The 22,402-nt window shown below is 50.2% G+C and overlaps 2 protein-coding genes across 6 annotated transcripts in view; one reads left to right on the forward strand and one right to left on the reverse strand.

Moving 5' to 3' along the window:
- Positions 1-22,402, forward strand: part of KISS1R (KISS1 receptor) — a 290,916-nt gene that overhangs the window by 90,069 nt on the left and 178,445 nt on the right. The gene's annotated exons all lie outside the window — the stretch shown is intronic.
- On the reverse strand, positions 2,568-18,886 carry MBD3 (methyl-CpG binding domain protein 3). Of its 5 annotated transcripts, none has more exons than XM_083484097.1 (7): positions 18,739-18,886; positions 10,815-10,974; positions 10,356-10,493; positions 9,069-9,159; positions 7,214-7,391; positions 5,571-5,768; positions 2,568-4,751 (listed from the first exon to the last, which is right to left on the reverse strand). In XM_083484097.1, the coding sequence occupies exons 1-6, from the start codon at positions 18,813-18,815 to the stop codon at positions 5,576-5,578; spliced, it is 837 nt and encodes a 278-aa protein (XP_083340223.1). In that variant the 5' UTR covers positions 18,816-18,886; the 3' UTR covers positions 2,568-4,751; positions 5,571-5,575. The 5 variants fall into 5 exon arrangements, with proteins under 5 accessions (XP_083340223.1, XP_083340226.1, XP_083340227.1 ...); XM_083484100.1 differs by lacking the exon at positions 18,739-18,886 and adding an exon at positions 16,209-17,468; XM_083484101.1 differs by lacking the exon at positions 18,739-18,886 and adding an exon at positions 16,305-16,545.

A 22,402-nucleotide genomic window follows, 5' to 3' on the forward strand; every position in this document is an offset into this window, starting at 1 on the left:
CTTTCATGCTTCCTTCCCTTCCGTCTCTATCCTTCCTTTCCTCCTCCTTTCTCTCCCTGCCTTTCTTTTCATCCTTCCTTCCTTCCCTTTCTCCTTTAGCCCCTTCCGTCCCTTTCCTTCCTTCCTTCTCTCTCTCCCTTTCCTTCCATCTCTATCCTTCCTTCCTTTTCTTTCCTTCTCTCCCTCCCTCTTTTCTTTCATCCTTCCTTCCCTTTCGCCTTTAGCCCCTTCCGTCCCTTGATTTCCTTCCTTCCTTCCCTTCTGTCTCTATCCTTCCTTCCTTCTCTCCCTTCCTCCTTTTCCTTCCATTTCTCCTTCAGCCCCTTCCTCCCCACTTGCCTTCCATCCCTCCCTTCTTCCTTCCTTCTCTCCCTCCCTCCCTCTTTGCTTTCATCCCTCCTCCCTTCCATTTCTCCTTCAGCCCCTTCCCACTTTCCTTCCTTCCCTTTCCTTCTCTCCCTCCCTCTTTCCTTCCCTCCTCTTTTTTAAACGACGGTGATGCCATCTAAAAGGAACCTGGGCATTTTAGGGTGTGTGTGTATATATATGTGTGTCCCCCCTCCAATTACTTACAAAAGGATTCCAGATATAGCAGGGTGTGTGTGTGTGTATATATATATATATACACCGTATTTTTTGCTCTATAAGACTCACTTTTTTCCTCCTAAAAAGTAAGGGGAAATGTGTGTGTGCGTCTTATGGAGCGAATGCAGGCTGCGCAGCTATCCCAGAAGCCAGAACAGCAAGAGGGATTGCTGCTTTCACTCTGCAGCGATCCCTCTTGCTGTTCTGGCTTCTGAGATTCAGAATATTTTTTTTTCTTGTTTTCCTCCTCCAAAAACTATGTGCGTCTTGTGGTCTGGTGCGTCTTATAGAGCGAAAAATACGGTATATATTGCTTTGGGCTGCATAAGGAAACCCCCTTATGCAGAAGACCACAGGGTCCTCATGAAGAAATATCTCCCACCCTGGCTGTTAGCGATTCTCTTTCCATGGTTCTGGGCAAAAGGACAGTCCCACCCCTACTTAGATGCCAAGACTGGACCTGTCCCTGGGACCAAGCTATCTACCTCCTACTTTGTGTGTTCTGCGCACTGTGCCTTGCCCTTATTTTAACTGATCACAGTTTAGGAATTCTTTATTGTAACTGACAAGGGCAAGCTGTTCTAATTATTATTTGTGGATTTTTAATTTTACCGCTCACTAGTATATTCTAATGGATTGTCAAATGCTGCTCTATTTGATAGTTGTTTATTTTAAAGTTACTGTGACAACTTTTGGTCTAGGATCAGATTGTCACATTGTTCTGCCTGGATACGGAGGTCCAGCTCCGAGGGACTCCTGGCGGTTCCCTCCCTGCGAGAAGGGAGGTTGCAGGAAACCAGGCACAGGGCCTTCTCGGTGGTGGCACCCTCCCATCAGATGCCAAGGAGATAAACGACGACATTTGAAGGCAGCCTTATTTAGGGAAGCTTTTAATATTTGATGAATTATTGTATTTTAGTATTTTGCTGGAAACCACCAAGAGTGGCTGGGGAAACCCAGCCAGATGGGCGGGGTATAAATAATAATGATTATTATTATTACTACTACACCGTGCATGATCTTTGCCGTCTATTTTGTTTGCAGCTTGCAAACCGCCTGAAGGCGGAATACAAATTAAAAGTGAAATGAAATTTATAAACCCCTCAGTTTCCCTGCTACTTCATTGGATCAGAACCACCCAAGCAAGGAAAAGCAAAGAGTGAGCTTTGTAAGCGATCTGGGCGAAATGTAGATCTGGTAGAATTAACCTGAGCCTTGAAAAAAACACATAGAGATTGACTATTGGGAATGGATATTTATAATAATAGGTTAATATATGGAGTAAGGTTAAATGTTAGAGGGTAAGGATTTGCTGAACTTAATATTTGAACTGGAACACAAAATGGGAGGTGTGAGGAGGTCAGGAAACTAGTGATGAAAATATAAGATTTGAAAATATTAACTCATTTCTAGCTCCGATTTTTGGCTTTTTTCTTTGTTTCTATTTTTTACTCTCTACTTTTTTCCCCTTTCCTTTTTCCTCTATCAACTATCTTTTAACTGTGTATTTTTATTTGTCTTGTTTTTGTAGGTTAAATGCTTAAACGTTTAAATGTTGGATTTTGTTTTTATTGTTTGTGAAATATTAATAAAATATCATTTTTAAAAGAGCAAAAAGCACATAGAGCTGAAAGTGTGGTAAAGTGTGGTAAAGTGTGGCGCTCTTCCCAACTTCCTCCTTTGACACTATTATTATTATTATTCTTTCCAAATGGGCAAAAGTGCTGAACTGTCTGACCACCTCATTGAACAAAAGCGCAGCGGGCTCAGAGATTTCCTGAGTGCCAGGAACAGATCACAAGAACAATGGCAGCAAATTTTTAAAAAGGCAAGATGCTTGATCCTTTTCTCAGCAATGTTCCTCCACCTCCCGATCCTTTTCCAACTCCGCAGCCTCGGGGACGCACGACAACTTGCATTCACGCTCAACATTTTCTCGCCAAGCGTTGAAACACAATGGAAGAACGTACGCAAAACATCGCTTTCTTTTTTCCTTTTTAATTACAAAACTAATAGTCCCCCCCCAAACAAATATTACAAATATGATCAAGGCTGGAAGGACATCATCGTTAGTGCTAAGGAGGCGAGGCGGGGAGAAGGGGCTCCCGGATAGCTGCGAAATATCTAAAAGCTGCAAAACCGCACTATACCCCCACCCCGCAAAAAGCAGTCGATACAAAAGTCGCTTCGAGGAATAAAAGAAACTCGCTTTGGGCGGGGACCACCGGGTTGTGACGAGACGCCGCAAAAATAAGTTGTCTGTGCGGCAGGAACGAGGTTTCTGCCACGGCAACATCGCAGGGAAAGAGAGAAGCTTGCCGGTGCTGTTTTTACTGCCGGCGAAAGCTTAAAAGGGAAAGGGTTTGCGTGGAGTTACCTGGAAAAGGTGGAACTGCAGGTGGAGGGAAAAAAAGGAGACGGAGGAAAGACAGACAGACATCTCTCTGTGTGTAAAAAACTGGCAAATCCCTCCATTGCAAGAATTTGCTTCTCTTAACATTCCCTGCCCCAAAGAGTCTCAAAAACTGCTTCGGAATGGAGTGAAAATCCGTGCTTCTAGGATTAAGACACACACACACACAAATCCGAAATGGACAAAATTCAGTAGCAGGGAAGGCCAGTGAACCGGGTGCAGGGGTTTCCCTCTCCAATGGGGAAAAGCGGCGTCTCAGAAGAAGCAGCCGAGCCCCATTTCCCCACCCCCACCCCACCCCAAAGAAACAATCCCGTATGTTGGTTTGGAAGCACCATTGTGGAGCTGGCAGGTGGGATGGCCACTGGAGATGGGATTTGGGGCACAGGTGCGGGTGTGCTGACCCAAAATTGAAAACTGCATGGGTCCCGGGCGGCGAAAACAAGCCAGGATTTTCCGTCACAGGTTGCCGTCATTGTGTGTGGCTCCGGAAAGAAATGATTTAAATAGGTTCAGAACAAGCCTGGGTAAAAGTAAAAGCCACAGGTTTCTGAATGGCAATGGTGCAATTAAAACCTGCAGATTTTTGTGTGGCATCAGTGCAATTAAAACCTAGATTTCTGCACGGCAGCGGTGCAATTAAAACCTATAGATTTTTTTGCACGGTTTTGCAGAGCGAGGTGCCGGCTCCTCAGGCAAGGGTTGCGCTAATTCCAAACAAGCCCAATTTAGGGACAGCTTTGTGTTGTGGGGTGTTCGATGCTGAACCCGTCTAATAAGACAGACTCTCCATCGCTGCACAACCGGATAGTTCAGCTCGCCTCTTCTGAGGACACGGGCCGCTTTCGATCTATCGCTTTTAATTGCGTGAGACGAGCAAAAGGCCACACTTGCCGCCCAAAAGCAAATGATTGGAATCTAGTAAAAGGGATTTGGGGAGGTCAGTATTCACCCTCCTCCTCGCAGCACCTTTAAGCTTACGCAAGTTTTCTCTGAAAGGGTTCCACCCCCACACCGACATTGCCACTAGATAAATGGACTTTTCTGTGTGTAACCCCAAATGTCTGCACTTTCGAGAGATCCACACAAACGGCTGGGAGCTTGTGGGGTCCCCGAGACGGTCACCGTTCCCCTCATATGGGAAGGAACACCCCCCCCCCCCGGTTACACCTCTGGGAAGACCGGACAGTCTGGAAAAGTTAAGATGAAAACACACAAACGCCCACACAAATCCCATGGCGAGATTTCGCAGAAGGAAGGATTATCTACAACTGGAGCAAACAAACGAAGCATGGGACAGGTGGTCCCCATTTAAAAACGGCGTCTCTACCTTAAGCCGAAAGAGGACGTTAAGTTTGGGTAGGTGTGTGCTACTTAATAATAATAAAAAACCAGGGAAGCAGACTCAAATGGCATCCTTGCGCCCTGGAAATGAAAGACGGAGCAGTTAACGTTTGCAGTTTCTCTGCGTTCCTTCCCTGTTAACACTTGTGGAAATGACAAATGGGGGGTGGTGGGTTGAGAGAGAGGAGAGAGAGAGAAAGAGTACGGGTTTTAGTAAGTCCATCTTCAAGCTACCCAGGATCTACTGAGCCACTGGATTCTCAAGTGTCCGGCAAATAAAGGCTGAAGACGGCCGGAGGCTGAAGGCATCTCCAGACGGCTGCGGAGACGGCATGCGACGCTGTCCGGCGGCAAGCTCGCCTCTTCGCGGGGCGAGAAAAGGCTAGGATTCTCAAGAGGAATTCCTTCCCTGAAGGAAGAGAGAGAGAGAGAGAGAGAGAGAGAGAGAGAGAGAGAGAGACTTGATCCATCACAGAGGACTAGGTAAAGGGATCCCTGACCATTAGGTCCAGTCGTGGCCGACTCTGGGGTTGCAGCACTCATCTCGCTTTACTGGACGAGGGAGCCGGCGTACAGCTTCCGGGTCATGTGGCCAGCAGGACTAAGCCGCTTCTGGCGAATCAGAGCAGCACATGGAAACACCGTTTACCTTCCCGCCAGAGTGGTACCTATTTATCTACTTGGCACTTTGACGTGCTTTTGAACTGCTAGGTTGGCAGGAGCAGGGACCGAGCAACGGGAGCTCACCCCGTCCTTGCGGGGATTCGAACCGCCAACCTTCTGATCGGCAAGTCCTAGGCTCTGTGGTTTAGCGAGATAAGCTTGCTGTTAAATGTGAACTGAATCAGCTGCCTCCTCGATGGCTGATCATTGACGGGGCTCTATATCCGGGCAGCCGACAGTCCAATCTTTCCACCGACCGAGATGAGAAAGCAACAAGGTGGAAAGGGGAGAGGAGGCCGAGGGAACGCTCCACGAGGGAGGGGGTTCGGAAAAAGGGCGAGGGGCTGCCAGCTCTGCAGGGAAGGGGGGACATAACTGGACTCCTGAGCCCCACAGGGACGCCGCAGGAAGAATGCAATTGCTCAAGGGAGCCGCGGACCCAAAAATGTTTGCACGGACTGGCAGCAGTCCTCAAGGGATTCAGACATGGAAATAGAATTTCCTGCTTGCATGTTTTGTTACGGAGCTACAGAGTTTCCCTCGGAGCAATTGAGGGTATTGTTACCTGGACTATACGCTCTCCACCTCCGGCCCGCGATCCACGTCCTCTTCCTCCTCCTCTTCCTCCCCGTCTTCGTCCCCCAGGGCCTTCTCCTCGGGCACCTCGCCGTCCCTCGCGATCTCCTCTACGTGAGCGAGCATGTCCGCCATCAGAGCTTCTTCCAGCCTCTTTCGCACTTGCTGTACCAGTTCTTCCTGTTTCCTGTCCGGGGAAGGGAAGGGAAGCTGGTTGAGGCCGGGGGATGGTGGCATAGCCCCCCCCCCAAACAACCGCCTGTCTTGGCAGGTACTCTACGTTTCCGCCGCACGCCAGGGAAACCAGAGCGGAGACCCCTTTGCGGTCAAGAGGGTGGAACCCTCAAAGTGCAATAATAATAATAATAATAAATTTTATTTATATCCCGCCCTCCCCTGCCGAAGCCGGGCTCAGGGCGGCTAACAACAATAAAATAGTACAACATTCTAAAATCATTTCATTATAAAATTAATTCAAATCAAATTGATGGCAACCATTAGGCTAAAGTTCTGTGAAGATTGCCAAAGGAGGGAGTCAGGCCGTGCCCTGGCCAAAGGCCTGGTGGAACAGCTCTGTCTTGCAGGCCCTGCGGAAAGGTGTCAAGTCCCGCAGGGCCCTAGTCTCTTGGGACAGAGCGTTCCACCAGATCGGGGCCACGGCTGAAAAGGCCAGAACAGTTCTAGTTGAGGCCAGAACAGAAGAACAGAAATAATGGGCATGAGAGGAGAAAATGTTGGTGTTTGGAATACTGGGCACTGTTAAGGCCAGCTCAGAGATTTAATAATAATAATAATAATAATAATAATAATAATAATAATAATAATAATAGTAATAATAATACAGTGGTACCTCGGGTTAAGAACTCAATTCGTTCCGGAGGTCCGTTCTTAACCTGAAACTGTTCTTAACCTGAAGCATCACTTTAGCTAATGGGGCCTCCCACTGCCACCGCTGCACGATTTCTGTTCTCATCCTGAAGCAAAGTTCTTAACCCAAGGTACTCTAGCGGAGTCTGTAACCTGAAGCGTCTGTAACCCGAGGTACCACTGTAATAATAATAGTAATAGTAGTAATAGTGAAAGAGAAAGAGAGAGAGAGGATGAGAGAGAGAGATAAAAAGAAAGACAGAGAGAAAGAAAGGGGGAGAGAGGGAAAGAGGGGGAGAGATAAAGAAAGAGGGAGAAAGAAAGAGATACAGAAAGAAAGAGACAAAGAGAGAGATAAAGAGGGGGAGAAAGAAAGAAAAGAAAGAAAGAAAAAGAGACAGAGAGAAAGAAAGAGGGAGAGAGAAAGAAAGAAAGAAAGAAAGAGAAAGGAGAGAGAGAGAGAGAGAGAGAGAGAGAGAGAGAGAGAGAAAGAGAAAGAAAGAGACAGAAATAAAGAGGGGGAGAGAGAAAGAAGGAAGGAAGGAAGGAAGGAAGGAAGGAAGGAAGGAAGGAAGGAAAGAAAAAAAGAAAGAAAGAAAGAAAGAGAAAAAGAGGAGGGAGAGAAAGAAAGAGTGAAAGAGAGAGAGAGAAAGAGAGGAAGAAAGAGAGAGAGAGAGAGAGAGAGAGAGAGAGAAAGAAAGAAAGACAGGAAGAGAGACAGAAAGAGAGAGAGAACTTCTCCCTGCTCCAGGGAGCGTCACTGACCTGATGTCCTCATCAGTCACCATGAAGGCTTTGCAGAGGGGCTGGGAGGTGTTGAGCCAGACCCCGGGGTTCTTCTCCACGGCGGCAGACAGCTGCCCGGTGATGGGCATCGTGCTGGTGTGGAGGGCGCTGGCGATGGCGGAGAGGAGGGTCTCGTCGGTGCAGCCGGGCCCCACGCCTGCGGGAGAGAGGAGACACGGGGCGTGCGGTCACTGCACGGCTGCTGACGTTCATTCCCCCGCACCCAAAAATTTAGTCCGGCCCCCCCCACAAGGTCTGAGGGCCAGTGGACCGGCCCTGATGCAAAAGCCTGCTGACCCCTGGGTCCAGGCCTTATAAACCTAGGACCCTCCAGATATTTTGGACCACAGCTGGAGGGCGCCAGGTTGACGAACGCTGTTGTAGGTGTCTACATATAGGGTGGTCTGGTGGTCCCAAAACAGGCAAGGGGGGCACAGGAGGTGTAAACAACCAGCAGCTTTGAAAAGATCTGCTATCACCACATCCAAGTCCGTTGGTGTTTGTTAACTTAATTAAACTACAGTGGTACCTTGCGTTAAGTACTTAATTTGTTCCGGAGGTCCGTTCTTAACCTGAAACTGTTGTTAACCTGAAGCACCACTTTGGCTAATGGGTCCTCCTGCTGCTGCTGCGCCACCGGAGCACAATTTCTGTTCTCATCCTGAAGCAAAGTTCTTAACCCAAGGTACTATTTCTGGGTTAATGGAGTCTGTAACCTGAAGTGTATGGAACCTGAAGTGTCTGTAACCCGAGGTACCACTGTACGTCGTTGTAAACGGATCTTAAATAAATGGGTTACCGTTTTAAATTTTGCCGCACTGTTGTACAGTGGTACCTCGGGTTACGTACACTTCAGGTTACAGACTCCGCTAACCCAGAAGTATTACCTCGGGTTAAGAACTTTGCTTCAGGATGAGAACAGAAATCATGCGGCAGCAGGAGGAGGCCCCATTAGCTAAAGTGGTGCTTCAGGTTAAGAACAGACCTCTGGAACGAATTAAGTACTTAACCCGAGGTACCACTGTATTTCATAGTGGGTTCCGCAAACCATGGTTCTGAATAATGCTTTTTTATATATTAGGGTAAGGGGCACTCTGGGGGCGAGTTCACGCTGGCCCAATAAGGTTCTGCAACTGCTGTTTTTGGAACGTTTTATTACGTTTTCGTATATATTGGAAGCTGCCCAGTGTGGCTGGGGTAGTCCAGTCAGATGGGAGGGGTACAAATAATAATGCGAGAAGTGAGGTTGCAGGGAACCAGGCAGAGGGCCTTCTCGGTGGTGGCTCCCGCCCTGTGGAACGCCCACCAGACATCAAGGAAATAAACAACTTACTTTTAAAAGATATCTGAAGGCAGCCCTGTTTAGGGAAGTTTTAAATGTTTAATGCTGTATTGTGTTTTTAATACTGTATTCGGTTGTGAGCCACTCAAGAGTGGCTGGGAAAACCCAGCCAGATGGGCAGAGTATAAATAATAAGTTATTATTACCATATTTTTTGCTCTATAAGACTCACCTTTTCCCTCCTAAAAATTAAGGGGAAATGTGTGTGTGTCTTATGGAGCGAATGCAGGCTGCGCAGCTATCCCAGAAGCCAGAACAGCAAGAGGGGTTGCTGCTTTCGCTGCGCAGCGATCCCTCTTGCTGTTCTGGCTTCTGAGATTCAGAATATTTCCCCCCCTTGTTTTCCTCCTCCAAAAACTAGGTGCGCCTGTCGTCTTATAGAGCGAAAAATACGGTATATTTCTTCTGATGGCATTTAGTTGACCCCAGAGGCAGGACGCGGGACGAGGCGACTTATCGTTTATTTGCAGCGATCAAAAAAGGGCACAGTACCTTGCAAACCTTTCGGGAGGTCCATCGTTTTCACCAGCTCCTCTGCAATATCAAAGGCGTTCAGGCCGCTGAGCTTCTTCTCCCAGAAGAGCTGAGAAAAGGAGAGAAATGAGGGAAAGAGAGAAAGAACGACCCATTAAGCACATTTCTCCTTCAGGTCTACTGGGCCGTTTAAGGCTTTCAAGGTCAGCACCAACACTTTGAGTTGCGCTTGGAAACGTCCTGGGAGCCAACTGGGAATAGATTGTTGCATCTGGGTCTGAAGTTCCCCACTAGAGGGGCATAAAAATGAAGACCAACACCACAATTTGACGTAGCCTTCCCCACAGGGGCGTCGTAAGACTGCCATGAGGCCCTTGAGATCTTCAGAGGCAAACCCCCCCCATGTGATAATAGAAGACAAGTCCTAAGTAAAGTTTCTCAATCGCACAATGTGTCCCCACTAGGACCCGTTTAAATAACTGGGTAACGGGGGCAAAGCAACTGCTTATATCAGGGGTCTGCAACCCGCGGCTCCGGAGCCGCATGTGGCTCTTTTACACCTTTGCAGTGGCTCCGGGGCGGATACTAGCGAGGGGAGGAGGCGCATTGTGCGCCCCGACACTCCCCACTGTGGCGGGCGCTGTACTGGCTGTGACGTCGCATGGGGGCGGTGCGTGCGTTAGTCACGTAACGTCCTGACGTCACCTTCCCGCCCACCCGCTACATTGTAAGGGGCATGTACGCTGGTCACTGCATTGAAAGGGGGCATGTACGCTGGTCACTGTTTTGAAGGGGAGTGAAGAACACACACAAACAAAAAGGTAACTTGTTAATTTAACGTTTATTTCTATGAGGAGGAGTAATTCTGAGGGGTCAAACAAAGAAATAATTTAAAAAAGTGACAAAAAGGTTATTTTTATAATGACGAGTTTTGCAGCTCCCATTTTTTTTTCCTTCGGAAACGGGTCCAAGTGGCTCTTTTTGTCTTAAAGGTTGCAGACCCCTGGCTTATATGCATTCCCCGAAGCCTGGGCTACTCCCACTCCCAACGTGATTGGCTGTCTAAACTCCCAAGCTGCGAATCACGACTCAGAGAGTTCAATGGGGCCAATGGCAGAGGCCCACATCCTGAAAATGTCCTGTGATTGGATGTCATGTATCGAATCGGAACATAGGAGCTCAGAATCCTTCGTCCAGACTCCAGCTCAGGCAGGCGCAGACTCACTGAATACGTAACACACAGGTGTCCCCACCAGATCACTGAATACACAGCACACAGGTGTGCGCCCACCAGGACCCATTTACCTGTCGGGGCTGGTCAACTGCCTTTTGGGGGTCCGTCTTGACTTTATTGTTTGGGTGGTTTGTGATTTTGGTGACGGGCTGCTTGAAGATCGACGCCGTCTGCCGGACGGGGAGTGCCGTGTTCAGGTCAGGTTTGCCCTGGAAACAGAAGGACAGAGAGGCAGGTGATTCCAACAGATCGAAAACAGCACACCTTGATGCTTCACCTTGCCCCTTCTCCCACTTCCTGAACTCCTAGCCTGCGAACCTTCCACAACCCCATCGTAAATCGAGAAGAATAATCCTACCTCTGGACTTCTAACCCAGTGGTTTTTTCTGTAATCTCCTTAAACAACTTTTGCCGAAAAAAATAATTGTACAGTGGTACCTCGGGTTACGCGGGTGGCGCTGTGGGTAAAACCTCAGTGCCTAGGGCTTGCCGATCGCACGGTCGGCGGTTCGAATCCCCGCGGGACTCACCTTGGCCTGACTGGAGCAGTCGTAACGCATCCGCTGCCTGTTCTTGTTCACTTTGCTCATGAGCATCTTTCCCGTCCGGAAGTCGAAGGTGCTCAGGTCCATGGAGTTGCCGAGGTAACGGGCCAGCTGCGGCTTGCTCCGGAATTTCTTCCCGCTCGGGCTGGGGGGGGGGGGAGAATAGAGGGACGGAGAGGGAGAGAAATTATGGCTTCTGGAGGCGTTAGCACAACGGCGAACCAGGTGCAGGGAAACAAAATCCGTTCGGGGCAGAGCTGCCCTAGGAAAACAACACAGCCGCAAAGCAAAGAAAAGGCAGAAAACTTCTTCCGTCTCTTCCCATCGCAGGGAACTTTTTAAGGGCCGCATGGCTCTAGAGGGCAGGGCCGTAGGCAAATTTGTCGCAGCAATGGGTGAGGCTCTTACCGTTCTTTTGTTTTGCAACGGGAGACATCCCAGCGGCACAAAACGAGGTTTCTGGACGCCAAACCCCCGTCCTTTAATCCAGGCGAGTGAGAGGAATGATCGCCGGTTAGGTGTGCATTCCAGCCAGCCAAAAGCAGAGGAGCAGGCCCAGCGAGGGGGTGGGAGTACCAAGGGCCAGGGAAAAAGGCTTGGAGGGCCGCATCTAATCCCTATGTCCCTCTGGCAGGTGTGCTCAAAGCCCAGAAGCTCGAAAGAGAAGTGCTTTACTGCTAAAGCAACTGATGGAGGGAGATTGCTGAGAGTCATTGTTCGAAATTAGCCAGGGGCCAGGCGCGTTTTGCGCCCGGCTATTGGCCGCTTGTGTGGGCCGCGGGTGGCGCTGTGCGTTAAACCACAGAGCCTAGGACTTGCCAATCAGAAGGTCGGCGGTTCGAATCCCCGCAACAGGGTGAGCTCCCGTTGCTCGGTCCCTGCTCCTGCCCACCTAGCAGTTCGAAAGCACATCAAAGTGCAAGTAGATAAATAGGTACCGCTCTGGCGGGAAGGTGAACGGCGTTTCCGTGCGCTGCTCTGGTTCGCCAGAAGCGGCTTAGTCCTGCTGGCCACATGACCCGGAAGCTGTACGCCGGCTCCCTCGGCCAGTAAAGCGAGATGAGCTCCGCAACCCCAGAGTCGGCCACGACTGGACCTAATGGTCAGGGGTCCCTTCACCTTTATTGGCTGCTTGCGACCAAGCAAAGATGCCCGGGCGCCAATTGTCGCCTGATGCCTCCATCTGGCGGTGCATGCCTGGGGATCCCCGGATCTGGACCGTTTTGACACACTTTGACCCCCGTCCTGTGGAACTCACGTTATGAATGGCCCACGTCACTTTTAAGAAGAAGCGGGGCAGGCCGATATATAACGTTTGCAATCAAAACGATTCCCCATTCGCTGTGCAAAAGCATCTTCGCTCCCGAAATTCATTCCGATTGTGCTGATAGAACAGAATGGACAGAATTCTACAGGATAGGGTCTTAAGTGTGTGAGAAAAGTCAGGATCCAAGGCTCTCCAGGCATGTCACTCCAAGATGGCAGAGACACCCCGTAATATTCACTTGATGGCCATTGACTTCTCCCTTCTCCATAAATCTGCAGGAACAAGTTTGCTGTTCAAATACGTACACAAGCATCGCCTTACTGACCTCCTAGGACCGATTCAACTTTTCCAACAGGCTGAATTTTCAGCGCTTGTTTCCGGAGCTCTCAATTCACAACCCCCTAGACACACACACACACACACACACACATTAACACCCCACAAAAAGCCAAGCAAACGCAGAATTTCGTGCGAAAAAATAAAAGTGCGTAAAAAGCGTCCGAAACTCGAAACCCGCGCGATTCTGAAGTTTCGGACGCTTCGGCGGGAGAGAGAAGGCTCCCATCGTGGGGCCTGGAAACAAGGGAATAGGTCTCCCTTTTGTGAACAGCAAAGCGACTTTTGCCTGCGCGACTCTCTCTCCCCCCCCCCGCAAGCCTGAAACCAGTATTTTTCATTGTAAAGGAAGAAAAAGTAGAAATCAGCTGAGCAACGATTCTGCACGCTCCCCTCCCGCTCCTCGAAGTACGCTCGCTTTGTGAGGTTCTCAATGGCTTGCCCCAGCCGCCGAGGAACAAAATATAAAAAGCGGGTTAAACCTCCCCCCCCCTTTGCGATTCTTTCGCTCTTTTATTTAACTTGCAAATTCAGACTTTTGGGAGCACGGGGCGGGAGATTAAGATGAATGCAGTCCCTATTCAAGGTGGCCAGACAACCGTTCCATATGTCCCAACTCTGCACGGGCAAGCAGAAATCTCTTTGTTCCTCTCTTTAGCGAGGAAGGGGGGGGGGAGAAAGGTTTTGCAAATGGATCCCTGCTCCTATTATCAATAAAAGCCAGCTTGGTTGCACCTCCCCTTTCTGGCTCCAGACACCAGACGTTTTCCAGAGCCCGGAAAAGAAAGAAAAAACCACGCAAGGGGCTTGCTTTTTTTGAAGAACACCCGCCGCCACTGCAAAACCCCCCCCCCTGAGAATTAAACAATGGATTATGCAAAGGGGCCGTTTCCAAACTTTCTTTCTGCAAGGAAAGCCCTTCTGCGTTGCAAAGGATTCTGGGAAAGGCTGAATACGGCCCCCCGCGCTTCCCGTTCTGGCCCTTGGAAGTGTCTTCCATGTTTGGGTGGAAATGTGCTTGCCAGGGAGAACCAGGCGTGCGTGTGGCCCTTGCGTGAAAATTGTACTGGGCAAATGCAAAAATTGCAAGCCTTTGCCCCGCCCACCGCTGCCATGCGGCCCTCACAAGGCTGCCGGGAAGCAAAAGCGGCCCCCAGACTGCAAAGAACAGCCCCTGTTCTACGTCCAAAGACACAAGACCAGAGTCAACGGCATGCGGAGTTCGCCCGTGGCCCCATATCCCATCAGGTTGCATAGTCCAAATCTCATCCAGATAATCTCGAACCCATGGCTTCAAGTTACAAGAGAGTCCGACTCGACACCAGGAATAACTTTCTGACAGTGAGAGACAGTGGAACGGTCCCTCTATGGTGGTTGTGGAGGTTTCCAAGCACAGAGGTTGGGTGCCCATCGGTCACGGATGTTTCAGCTCAGATTCCTGCTTTGCAGCGGGTTGGGATGGATGACCCCTGGGGTTCCCTCACAACTCAAATGCTTATTACGCTGGGGCTGGAGGACAGAGAGAGGTTCGCAAGCGCTTTGCCGCGGCGCAAAAGGCAAAATTCACATTGGTTCGCTGCAACCCTGGCTCCGGGAAGGCTGCGCAAAAGAGACCGCAACCTCCGTGCTGGAGAATATTCCCGACCCCGGTACAAACGACATGATTGTTGCACGAACGCTGCAGTTAGTCGGAACAAACTTTGCTGCAAAGCGGCAAAGGAACACCAAGGCAGCCCCCGCCACCCACCCAAAGTTTCCTGTGCATGCCACCCCACGGAAACAACAGGAAACTATGCGATTTGCTGAACTTCAATTTCACTGTTTACTATTATACGCCTAATGGATGAGTGAATATTTCTTTGTTTTAAACTTACTGTGACTTTTTTGGGATTGGATCAGATTGTTATCATAAACATTTGATGTTTTATTATGTTTTTATGCGTGTTCGAAGCTGCCCAGAGTGGGGCATTAACACAAGAGACACAACAACAGGAAACGACAACAACAGGAGACTTGAGAGCTCTCCAGGGTCGTCACAAACCCAGCCAGATTGGCGGGGTCTAAATAATAAAACAAAAATGGAACTTAGTAAGATTTTGGAGCGCAGAAAGAAAATAATCAAATCTAGCACGTGGATAAATTATATTTATCCAAGTTATATATTTAGGTATTTGAACGGCTGGTATTAATAATTGTATCGTAAACTGGCATTTTTATAAGGAGGCCGTTGTTCGACTGTAATGGAAAACTAATAAAAATCATTATATTAAAAAAAAAATCATTGTTATTCACAGCGGGGCATCCTTGAAAAACTTCAGCCATAGAAAGATGCTCTTTAACAGACACCTCTCAATGCAACAGGCTGACACACACACACACACACACCTCCCCAAATAACAAAACAGGCTGCAATTGCTTCTACTGCCTGCTGGCTATAATGGTTCTTATTAGACAGGACCCCCCCCCCAAATAATGCCCCACAGCGCACCTATAGCCTGCACACAACCGCATATCTAACCTGCAACAGCTGCAGTCCCACCCCGCAAAAAACCTGGATGCAATAGTATTTTGAGACCCACTCCCTGGCAAAACAACCCACCCCAGGTTGGCTGGGGAAATGGGACCCCTATGAACAGTTCAGCCCCCTCCCCAGCCTGTCCAGGTGGGGGATCCACCTGCCTAGATCAGCCCCCTCCCCAAAGACCCTCACCTATGCAAGGGGGGGGGGCGCGGGGTCCAGCACCTGGCAAGGGAGCCAATGACCGGAAGACAATCTGCAGTGACAGCTTCCCAATTTTTTATTTTATTATCTAAGGGTTGCATTCCTCCTTTCTAATACACAGAACTTGGTTCTGTTCCTGACCCCCCCCCATAATAAACCTTGGTGCAAGCAGCACCGGGGGGGGGGCAGGGCTTATTATTTCCTGCATTCATCTGTCAATCTGTTGCTATGTGAACGGCTCCCGAACTGTCACATGCAGCATGAGCCACAATTTTCTAGGCGGAAAAGCTCCGCGTTTATGTTGCCCCCCCGGGGGGGCGGGCGCATGCATCAGAGACACCCCTCGGCCAACGCAGACACCCCGTAACCTCAATGCAAAAAGACAGAGGAATTATCTTTTCGTGGCAAGCCCGCTGCAAGAATATTCTCACTCTCCCTTCCAACACCAGTACAACGGGGTTGCAAGCCTCAAAAGCGCACGCAGGCAATAATTCCATGTATTCTCCCCCCCCCCCACAATAAAAAATTCAATTGGGTGCCCATTCAATCTGAAACTCACCCCGCAACCCGCCTGCTTCGCCCCCAAATCTTTTGCAAAATCAAAACTAGCACTGGGTAGCGGCGATTTGCAACGGGACTATCGCGAATTTTCTCTTTCTTTCCCTCCTTCCTTCTCTCCCTCTCAGTCTCTCTCTCTTTTCTTTTTCTCCCCCCCCCCAGAAGCCGCGATCCGCCTGCAACGCCTCCCGCAGAACAGCCCCGATTCGCGCCACTGCAACTGGGGGTCGCCTCCGCCGCCCCTCACAGCACCCCCTTCTTGCATAAGCAAGCGGGAAGAAGCAGATCTCGCTGTACCCCCGCCACCGTCTGCAAGGCCCCCCAGCCATGCAAGGGTTGCAGCGAAAGGGCATGTTGACGGTTGTCTTGCGTGACGTCTTGACAGCGTCTTTTGCAGCAGCGAGGCAGGCAGACAGGAAGAAAGGCCGGCTGCAGGCAGCGTAAACACCCCCCCTCCAAACCCCCCCCTCCTTCCTCCCGCCCCCCCCACATTCACCTATAATAATAGACATCACTCTTGCCAGCGGAGAGCCCCGATTTCCTGGTCACTTCTTCCCTTTTCCATCCCTGCGGGAGAGCTGAGCACTCCCACCTCTTCCGATCCATCGCTTCCATGAGGCCCGGCGGGTCGGATTCGGCCTCGGCCCAGCCACCTCCTCCTCCTCCTCTGGCTCCTGCCTGCCTGGCAGATCCGTGGTCTCGTCCTGCCAGGGTTGCAGCGGTGCTTGGCTTGGCTTGGCTCGGTTCTGCTTGTTTGCTGCAGCTGCTGCTGGCGACTGCAAGGTCCGCTCGGGCTTGCAAAGGCCAGCCTGGCTTGCTGCTGCTGCTGCTGCTTTGCAAAGGCGCCTCCGCCGGCTGCAAACGGGAATGGAACGTTCCCCGGGAAAAAGCGAGCTGTCAATCACGAAGCGCGCTGCTCCACCTGCTCGCCAGGAGGCGCTGCGGCGACGTACGCGCCCGACGTACGCGACGACGCGCGGTGCGTGCGCCCCCATTGGCTCGTCTCGCCCCGCCCACCGCGGCGGCTCCATTCATCATCCCGCGCGCGAGCCTCAAGCGCTCCATCCTCTCGCGGGAACTCGCCCTCCGCCGCGGGCGCGCGCACGGAAAGCCGTTGGCGGACGGTTTTTCTATACATGTAAAGCGTCCGCCTTGTTTTCCCGCCAATTCGCTCGAGGCGCTTTTTTCGAAGGAGGTATCCCTCCGCTCCAGGCAGGAAAATATAGTCCCAGGTTGTTTTCCCCTCAGGGAAGGGAAAACACGTGTCTGGCCAAAGACACGTGAACGCGGGACGTAACACACCAAGACTCTTTCCCCTCAACACACACGGGGAATAAAAAGCGCGACCAACGCCTCACAACAAAACGCCCCGACGCGCGTCAACAAAGCCGTTTCCCATTAAGGCACAAAGCCCGACACGGGTGTAACGTCGGAACGCGACCAACGACGCCCCAAAATGAGTTTCGCCTTTTCCCTCATACAAAGGCGGGACACGCGTGTATACGACGTCGGGACACACGAAGACGAGTCCCCATCCCCGCATACGACACGTATTCGACGTCGGGACGCGCTCGCGAGTCTCGCTTTCCCCCTCACAAGTCTCTCTCTCCCCCTTTAAAAATCCGGACACGTGTACAACGTCACGACACGCAAGTCTCGCTCTTCCCCCTCACGAGTGCCGCCTCGCAATATTCTTCCGCTCGACGCGGGAAGCCCGAACGTGTGAATGCGACCAGCGGCTCCCTGACACGCGTACTAAAAAAAAACACCCTCGCCCCAAAGCAAGCCCCTTCTTCTCCCCACATTAAAATTCAATAAATAATAATAACAGTCTCCCCGCCCCAGTTTCTTCTGGAATCCCCACAGCCCCGCTATAGGGCTGGCCCACCCCACATCTCCCCGCCCCCTATGGCTCCTCCCCACGTCCCATAGAGCCAGCTTCTCCCCTAGCCCCATAGAAACCACAACTACCCCCCTTGATATTAAACACCCCCGCCCCACATCTCCCTAGACCCCCTCCCTCTGCCGCCCCATAACTGCCCCCTAACTTCCCTTCTCTGCCCCACAGATCCCATGCCCGCTTGCTCCCCCTAACACTTGCCAGCCCCCCCAAACACTTCACCCCACACCAGCTTCCCCCACCCACCTGTTCCCTCTCCCCATAGCACCCCCAATCCTCTTTCCCCCCTTGCTTCCACCCTGCAGCCCCCCATCTCCTTCCCCTATAGCCCCCCACCCCCTAAGCAGCAGCCCCACACCCCAAACAAGACCCCTGGATCTGACCCCCTTATCCCTTGCCCTGGACCCCTTGCAACTCCATAACTCCCACCTGCCCCATAGCACGCTCCCCCGACCCACCCCCTGCCCCCCACTTTTGCAAGACCCTCCTCCCCTTGCATGCACAGTGACCCACCCCCTAGATCTGACCCCTATATCCCTTGCCCTGGACCCCTTGCAACTCCATAACTCCCACCTGCCCCATAGCACGCTCCCCCGACCCACCCCCTGACCCCCAAGCTCCCTCCCGGACCCCCACTTTTGCAAGACGCCCCCCTTGCATGCAGTGACCCACCCCCTAGATCTGACCCCCATATCCCTCGCCCTGGACCCCTTGCAACTCCATAACTCCCACCTGCCCCATATTATGCTCCCCCGACCCACCCCTGCCCCCAAGCTCCCCCTCGACCCACCCCTGCCCCCCACTTTTGCAAGACGCCCCCTTGCATGCAGTGACCCACCCCCTAGATCTGACCCCCAAATCCCTTGCCCTGGACCCCTTGCAACTCCATAACTCCCACCTGCCCCATAGCACGCTCCCCCGACCCACCCCCTGCCCCCCAAGCTACCCCTCGACCCACCCCCTGCCCCCCACTTTTGCAAGACCCCTTTGCATGCACGGTGACCCACACTGACCCCATTGTTTGCAGCGGGACCTTCGCCCCCTTTGCATGCATGCAATGCGTGACCCCCCCCCCAGCTTGCAAAAGTGCAACCCCCGCGCGCCCCCCAAGTTATCGCAAGCTCACCCCAAAGGAGGGCATCGGGGGCCCCCTCCTCCTCCTCCTCCTCTCGGCCCCCCAGCTCCCCCCGGCGCCTTGGCCATCTTCCTCGCCCCCCCAACCCCCGGCAGTTGCCGCCACGTGGTCCCAAAGCACGCGACCCCCGCCCCTCTCCGCCCCACAAGCCCCGCCCCACGGCAACTAGCCAGCCAGCCAGCCCCGAGGGGGTTGGGGGGGGCAGAAGAATCAATAGGGTGGGATGGGATTTGGGGGGGAGAGAAGCACCCCATTCTTTAAACCCCCCCTAAGAATGGGGTGACACCTGCAGGGACCCACTGAATTCAGTAGCCCTTTCAGTGGGGCTCGTTGCAACTTTAATGCAAAGCCCCCCCCAAAGTGGGAGAGAAGCCCCCCAAAGCAATAGGGGGTGGGAAGAAGCACCCCACTCTTTTTAAAAAAACCTCCCCCCCTAAAAATGGGGGGCTAGGCGCTGACACCTGCAGGGACCCACTGAATTCAGTAGCCCTTTCAGTGGGGCTCGTTGCAACTTTAATGCAATGCCCCCCCAAAGTGGGAGAGAAGCCCCCCAAAGCAATAGGGGGCAGGAAGGAGCACCCCACTCTTTTTTAAAAAACCTCCCCCCCTAAAAATGGGGGGCTAGGCGCTGACACCTGCAGGGACCCACTGAATTCAGTAGCCATTCCAGTTTGGCTCGTTGCAACTTTAATGCAAAGCCCCCCCCCAAAGTGGGAGAGAAGCCCCCCAAAGCAATAGGGGCGGGAAGAAGCACCCCACTCTTTTTTTAAAAACCTCCCCCCCTAAAAATGGGGGGCTAGGCGCTGACACCTGCAGGGACCCACTGAATTCAATTGCCATTTCAGTGGGGCTCGTTGCAACTTTAATGCAATGGGAACTCCCCAAAGTGGGAGAGAAGCCCCCCAAGTTTCTGTTCTGCGCCCCCCAACCAAAAAAAAAAAAAAATACTTTCCACCTAATATGCAACATTTTGGTCTCTTTTTTTTTAGGGCAGGAAGGAATCCAACAGGTGGATCCATCAATTCAACAGGTGAGGTTTCCTTCGCCATCTTGGTACTAAGGGGGGGAACGGCTTAACCAGGTGAATTACTCCCTTTCCCACCCTAACTGCGCAGAGTAGACCCACTGAATTTGAAGGGCAGTCATTTCGGTGGGGCTCGTTAGGAGGGTGATTTAATTGAGTGGAAACCCCCCAAAGTGAAAGAGGAGCCCAAAGTTTCAATTCTGCATCCCCCTTCAAAAAATAAATGCCTTTTCACTTAATATACAATATCCCCCCCCCTTTTTTTAGGGCTTTTGTGCTGTCAGAGCAGGAAGAAATTCAACAGGTGAGGTTTTCTCTTGAACCGGTGAATTTCTGCCTTTCCCATATTAGGTTCAAATTCTCCTTCCGCTTACCTTGACCAGCTCAATATTCATTACATCCAGAATTTTCCCTGATTCTGCTGTTGGAAACTGGCAATTTTCCTTTTAAAAAAAATTTCTTAAAATAAAAATTAAAAAGCTCAAAAGCTGTTGAGCCAAAAAATAACAATTAAAAAAGCCTTTGTGCCTGGATTTCCACGTTTTGAAATATGGAAGAAACCCTAAATATTGGCAAAACCTGCAGTTTCCATTAGGTGTTTTATGCCTCCTGTTAATTAACAACACCATTTAATACTTATTATTATTTTTATTATTACCCCTAAATGTTGCAATGGCAGCAGAAATGCAACTCAGAATGTGAAAGAAAGAAAGAAAAAGGCTTTCTGGGACTCTTTTTACAGTGCTACTCAAAAGTAATGCTCAAAAAAGACGTCTCTCTCTTAAATGAAAGTAATTTTGTTGTCCCCGAAGGGGGCAATGATAATAAAGATATTATTATTATTATTAAAAAAATAAAAAATATTATTATTATTACCGCAGAGAGTCAGCCCTGTGGAACTTACGTCCGAGTAGACGTGCTTATTCTGAGTGCTCTGCCAGTGCATAAATTGTACGCGTTGCAATTTAGGAATTATTTGGCCTTAGCGTGATGGAATCACTCTAAATTATGTATGGAAATGCTCCAAAACAGGAAAATTGTCTTTTTTTAAAATTAAAAAGAAAATAAATTAAAAAGCTTTCGTGATGGGACAGTGGTGTACCCCCACATCTCGCCCAGCGCCCCCCAAATTTGCAAAAGCGCCGCCCACAACTTGGCAGAGAAAAACATAACAAACTCCATTTAAAGGACGTCCTGGCAAAAGAATAATGGGAACTAGTTTCTTTTTGTGTGTGTTTGTGTTTCCTTTTTTGTTGATGCTTTATTGACAAATCTTAAATAACAAATATAGTGAACGTTTTCTTGAATAAGCAAAAATATAAACCGTAGGAACAAAAACCATATGCAAGCAATGTTCTATATCCATACAGAAATTAAACTTAATTTATATTTTTATTTCTTATTTTCTTATCTGTTTGCTAACGTAAATTAAAAGAATGCTTTTAATTTCAGTTGCTTTATACCTGGTGCTAGCTAGCCACCCTGAGCCCGGTCTTGGCTGGGTATAAATAAATATTATTATTATTATTATTATTATTATTATTATTATTATTAGTGGTTGAGGCTCCTAGGCCTGCAAAAGGCAGAGATTTTTTGCACACCTGTCTGTGCAAAGCAGGTGATAAATGCACCTAAAGGGCCGATGGCTTGAGAACCCCATTTTGGACACCTTGCTCCCCTAAATCTGCTTCTGGGTGGAAAAATGTCTCCCCAAACATTGCTGCCTTAGAGCTTCCTGGCCGCGGGCCATGCTGGGTGCAGGGGCTGATGGGAATTGTAGTCTTCCGCTGCTTTTGAGGCCCCCAAGAGATGTCTCATCAATTCTGGATTAACCAATTTACGAGTGTCGGTTCCGATTAACCAAATTTACGCTCTCGGGTTCTTAAAATGTGATTTGAAGCAAGATGAGATGGCCACTTGCTGTCGTCCTGCGGAACAGGTCAAATGCCACACTAGGATTGATTTTCCCGGTAATAATAATAATAATAATAATAATAATAATAATAATAATAATAATTTATTGTTTATACCCAGCCCATCTGGCTGAGTCTCCCAAGCCACTCGCCTGGCTTTAAATTCAACCCAAACCCCTAAATTTCTGCATTCAAAATCCCCCCCACGCATTTCGCACCCAGCTCTCAGCCCACCTTGAGACCCGACGTCTCCGCCACCCGGAGTTAGCCTGCCTGGTGGATCCGGGCCGTTTTCACGCACTCACAATACACACCCCGTAGGATGCTACCCGCGGTATTTTTATGGGGACAAATTCCAGGAAGCAAAAAGCCGTGTTGGGAAATAAGGCTTTGGAGCAGGGGTCGGCCGACTTTTTCAGCAGGGGGCCGGTCCACCGTCCCTCAGACCTTGTGGGGGCGGACGGCGGACTATATTTTGGGGGAAAAAATAAACCCCACAAAAAACCCAGAGATGGACTGCATGGAATTGGCAGAAATGACTGGCAGAATCCGAGACCAGGGAGAAGCGTCGGTGAAAGAAGACTGGAAGAAATTCAAAGACTACTTACAGAAACATTGTAAAATTAATGAATGTTAGAAGGATGTTGGATAGAAACTAAGCGGTTTCCAGCTGTAATGCTTTAAGAGATATGATTTTTTTTTACAAATGGGTAAAAGT

Source organism: Podarcis liolepis (assembly GCF_965112155.1).
Source record: "Podarcis liolepis genome assembly, chromosome: 18".
In the NCBI taxonomy this organism is placed as follows: Eukaryota; Metazoa; Chordata; class Lepidosauria; order Squamata; family Lacertidae; genus Podarcis; species Podarcis liolepis.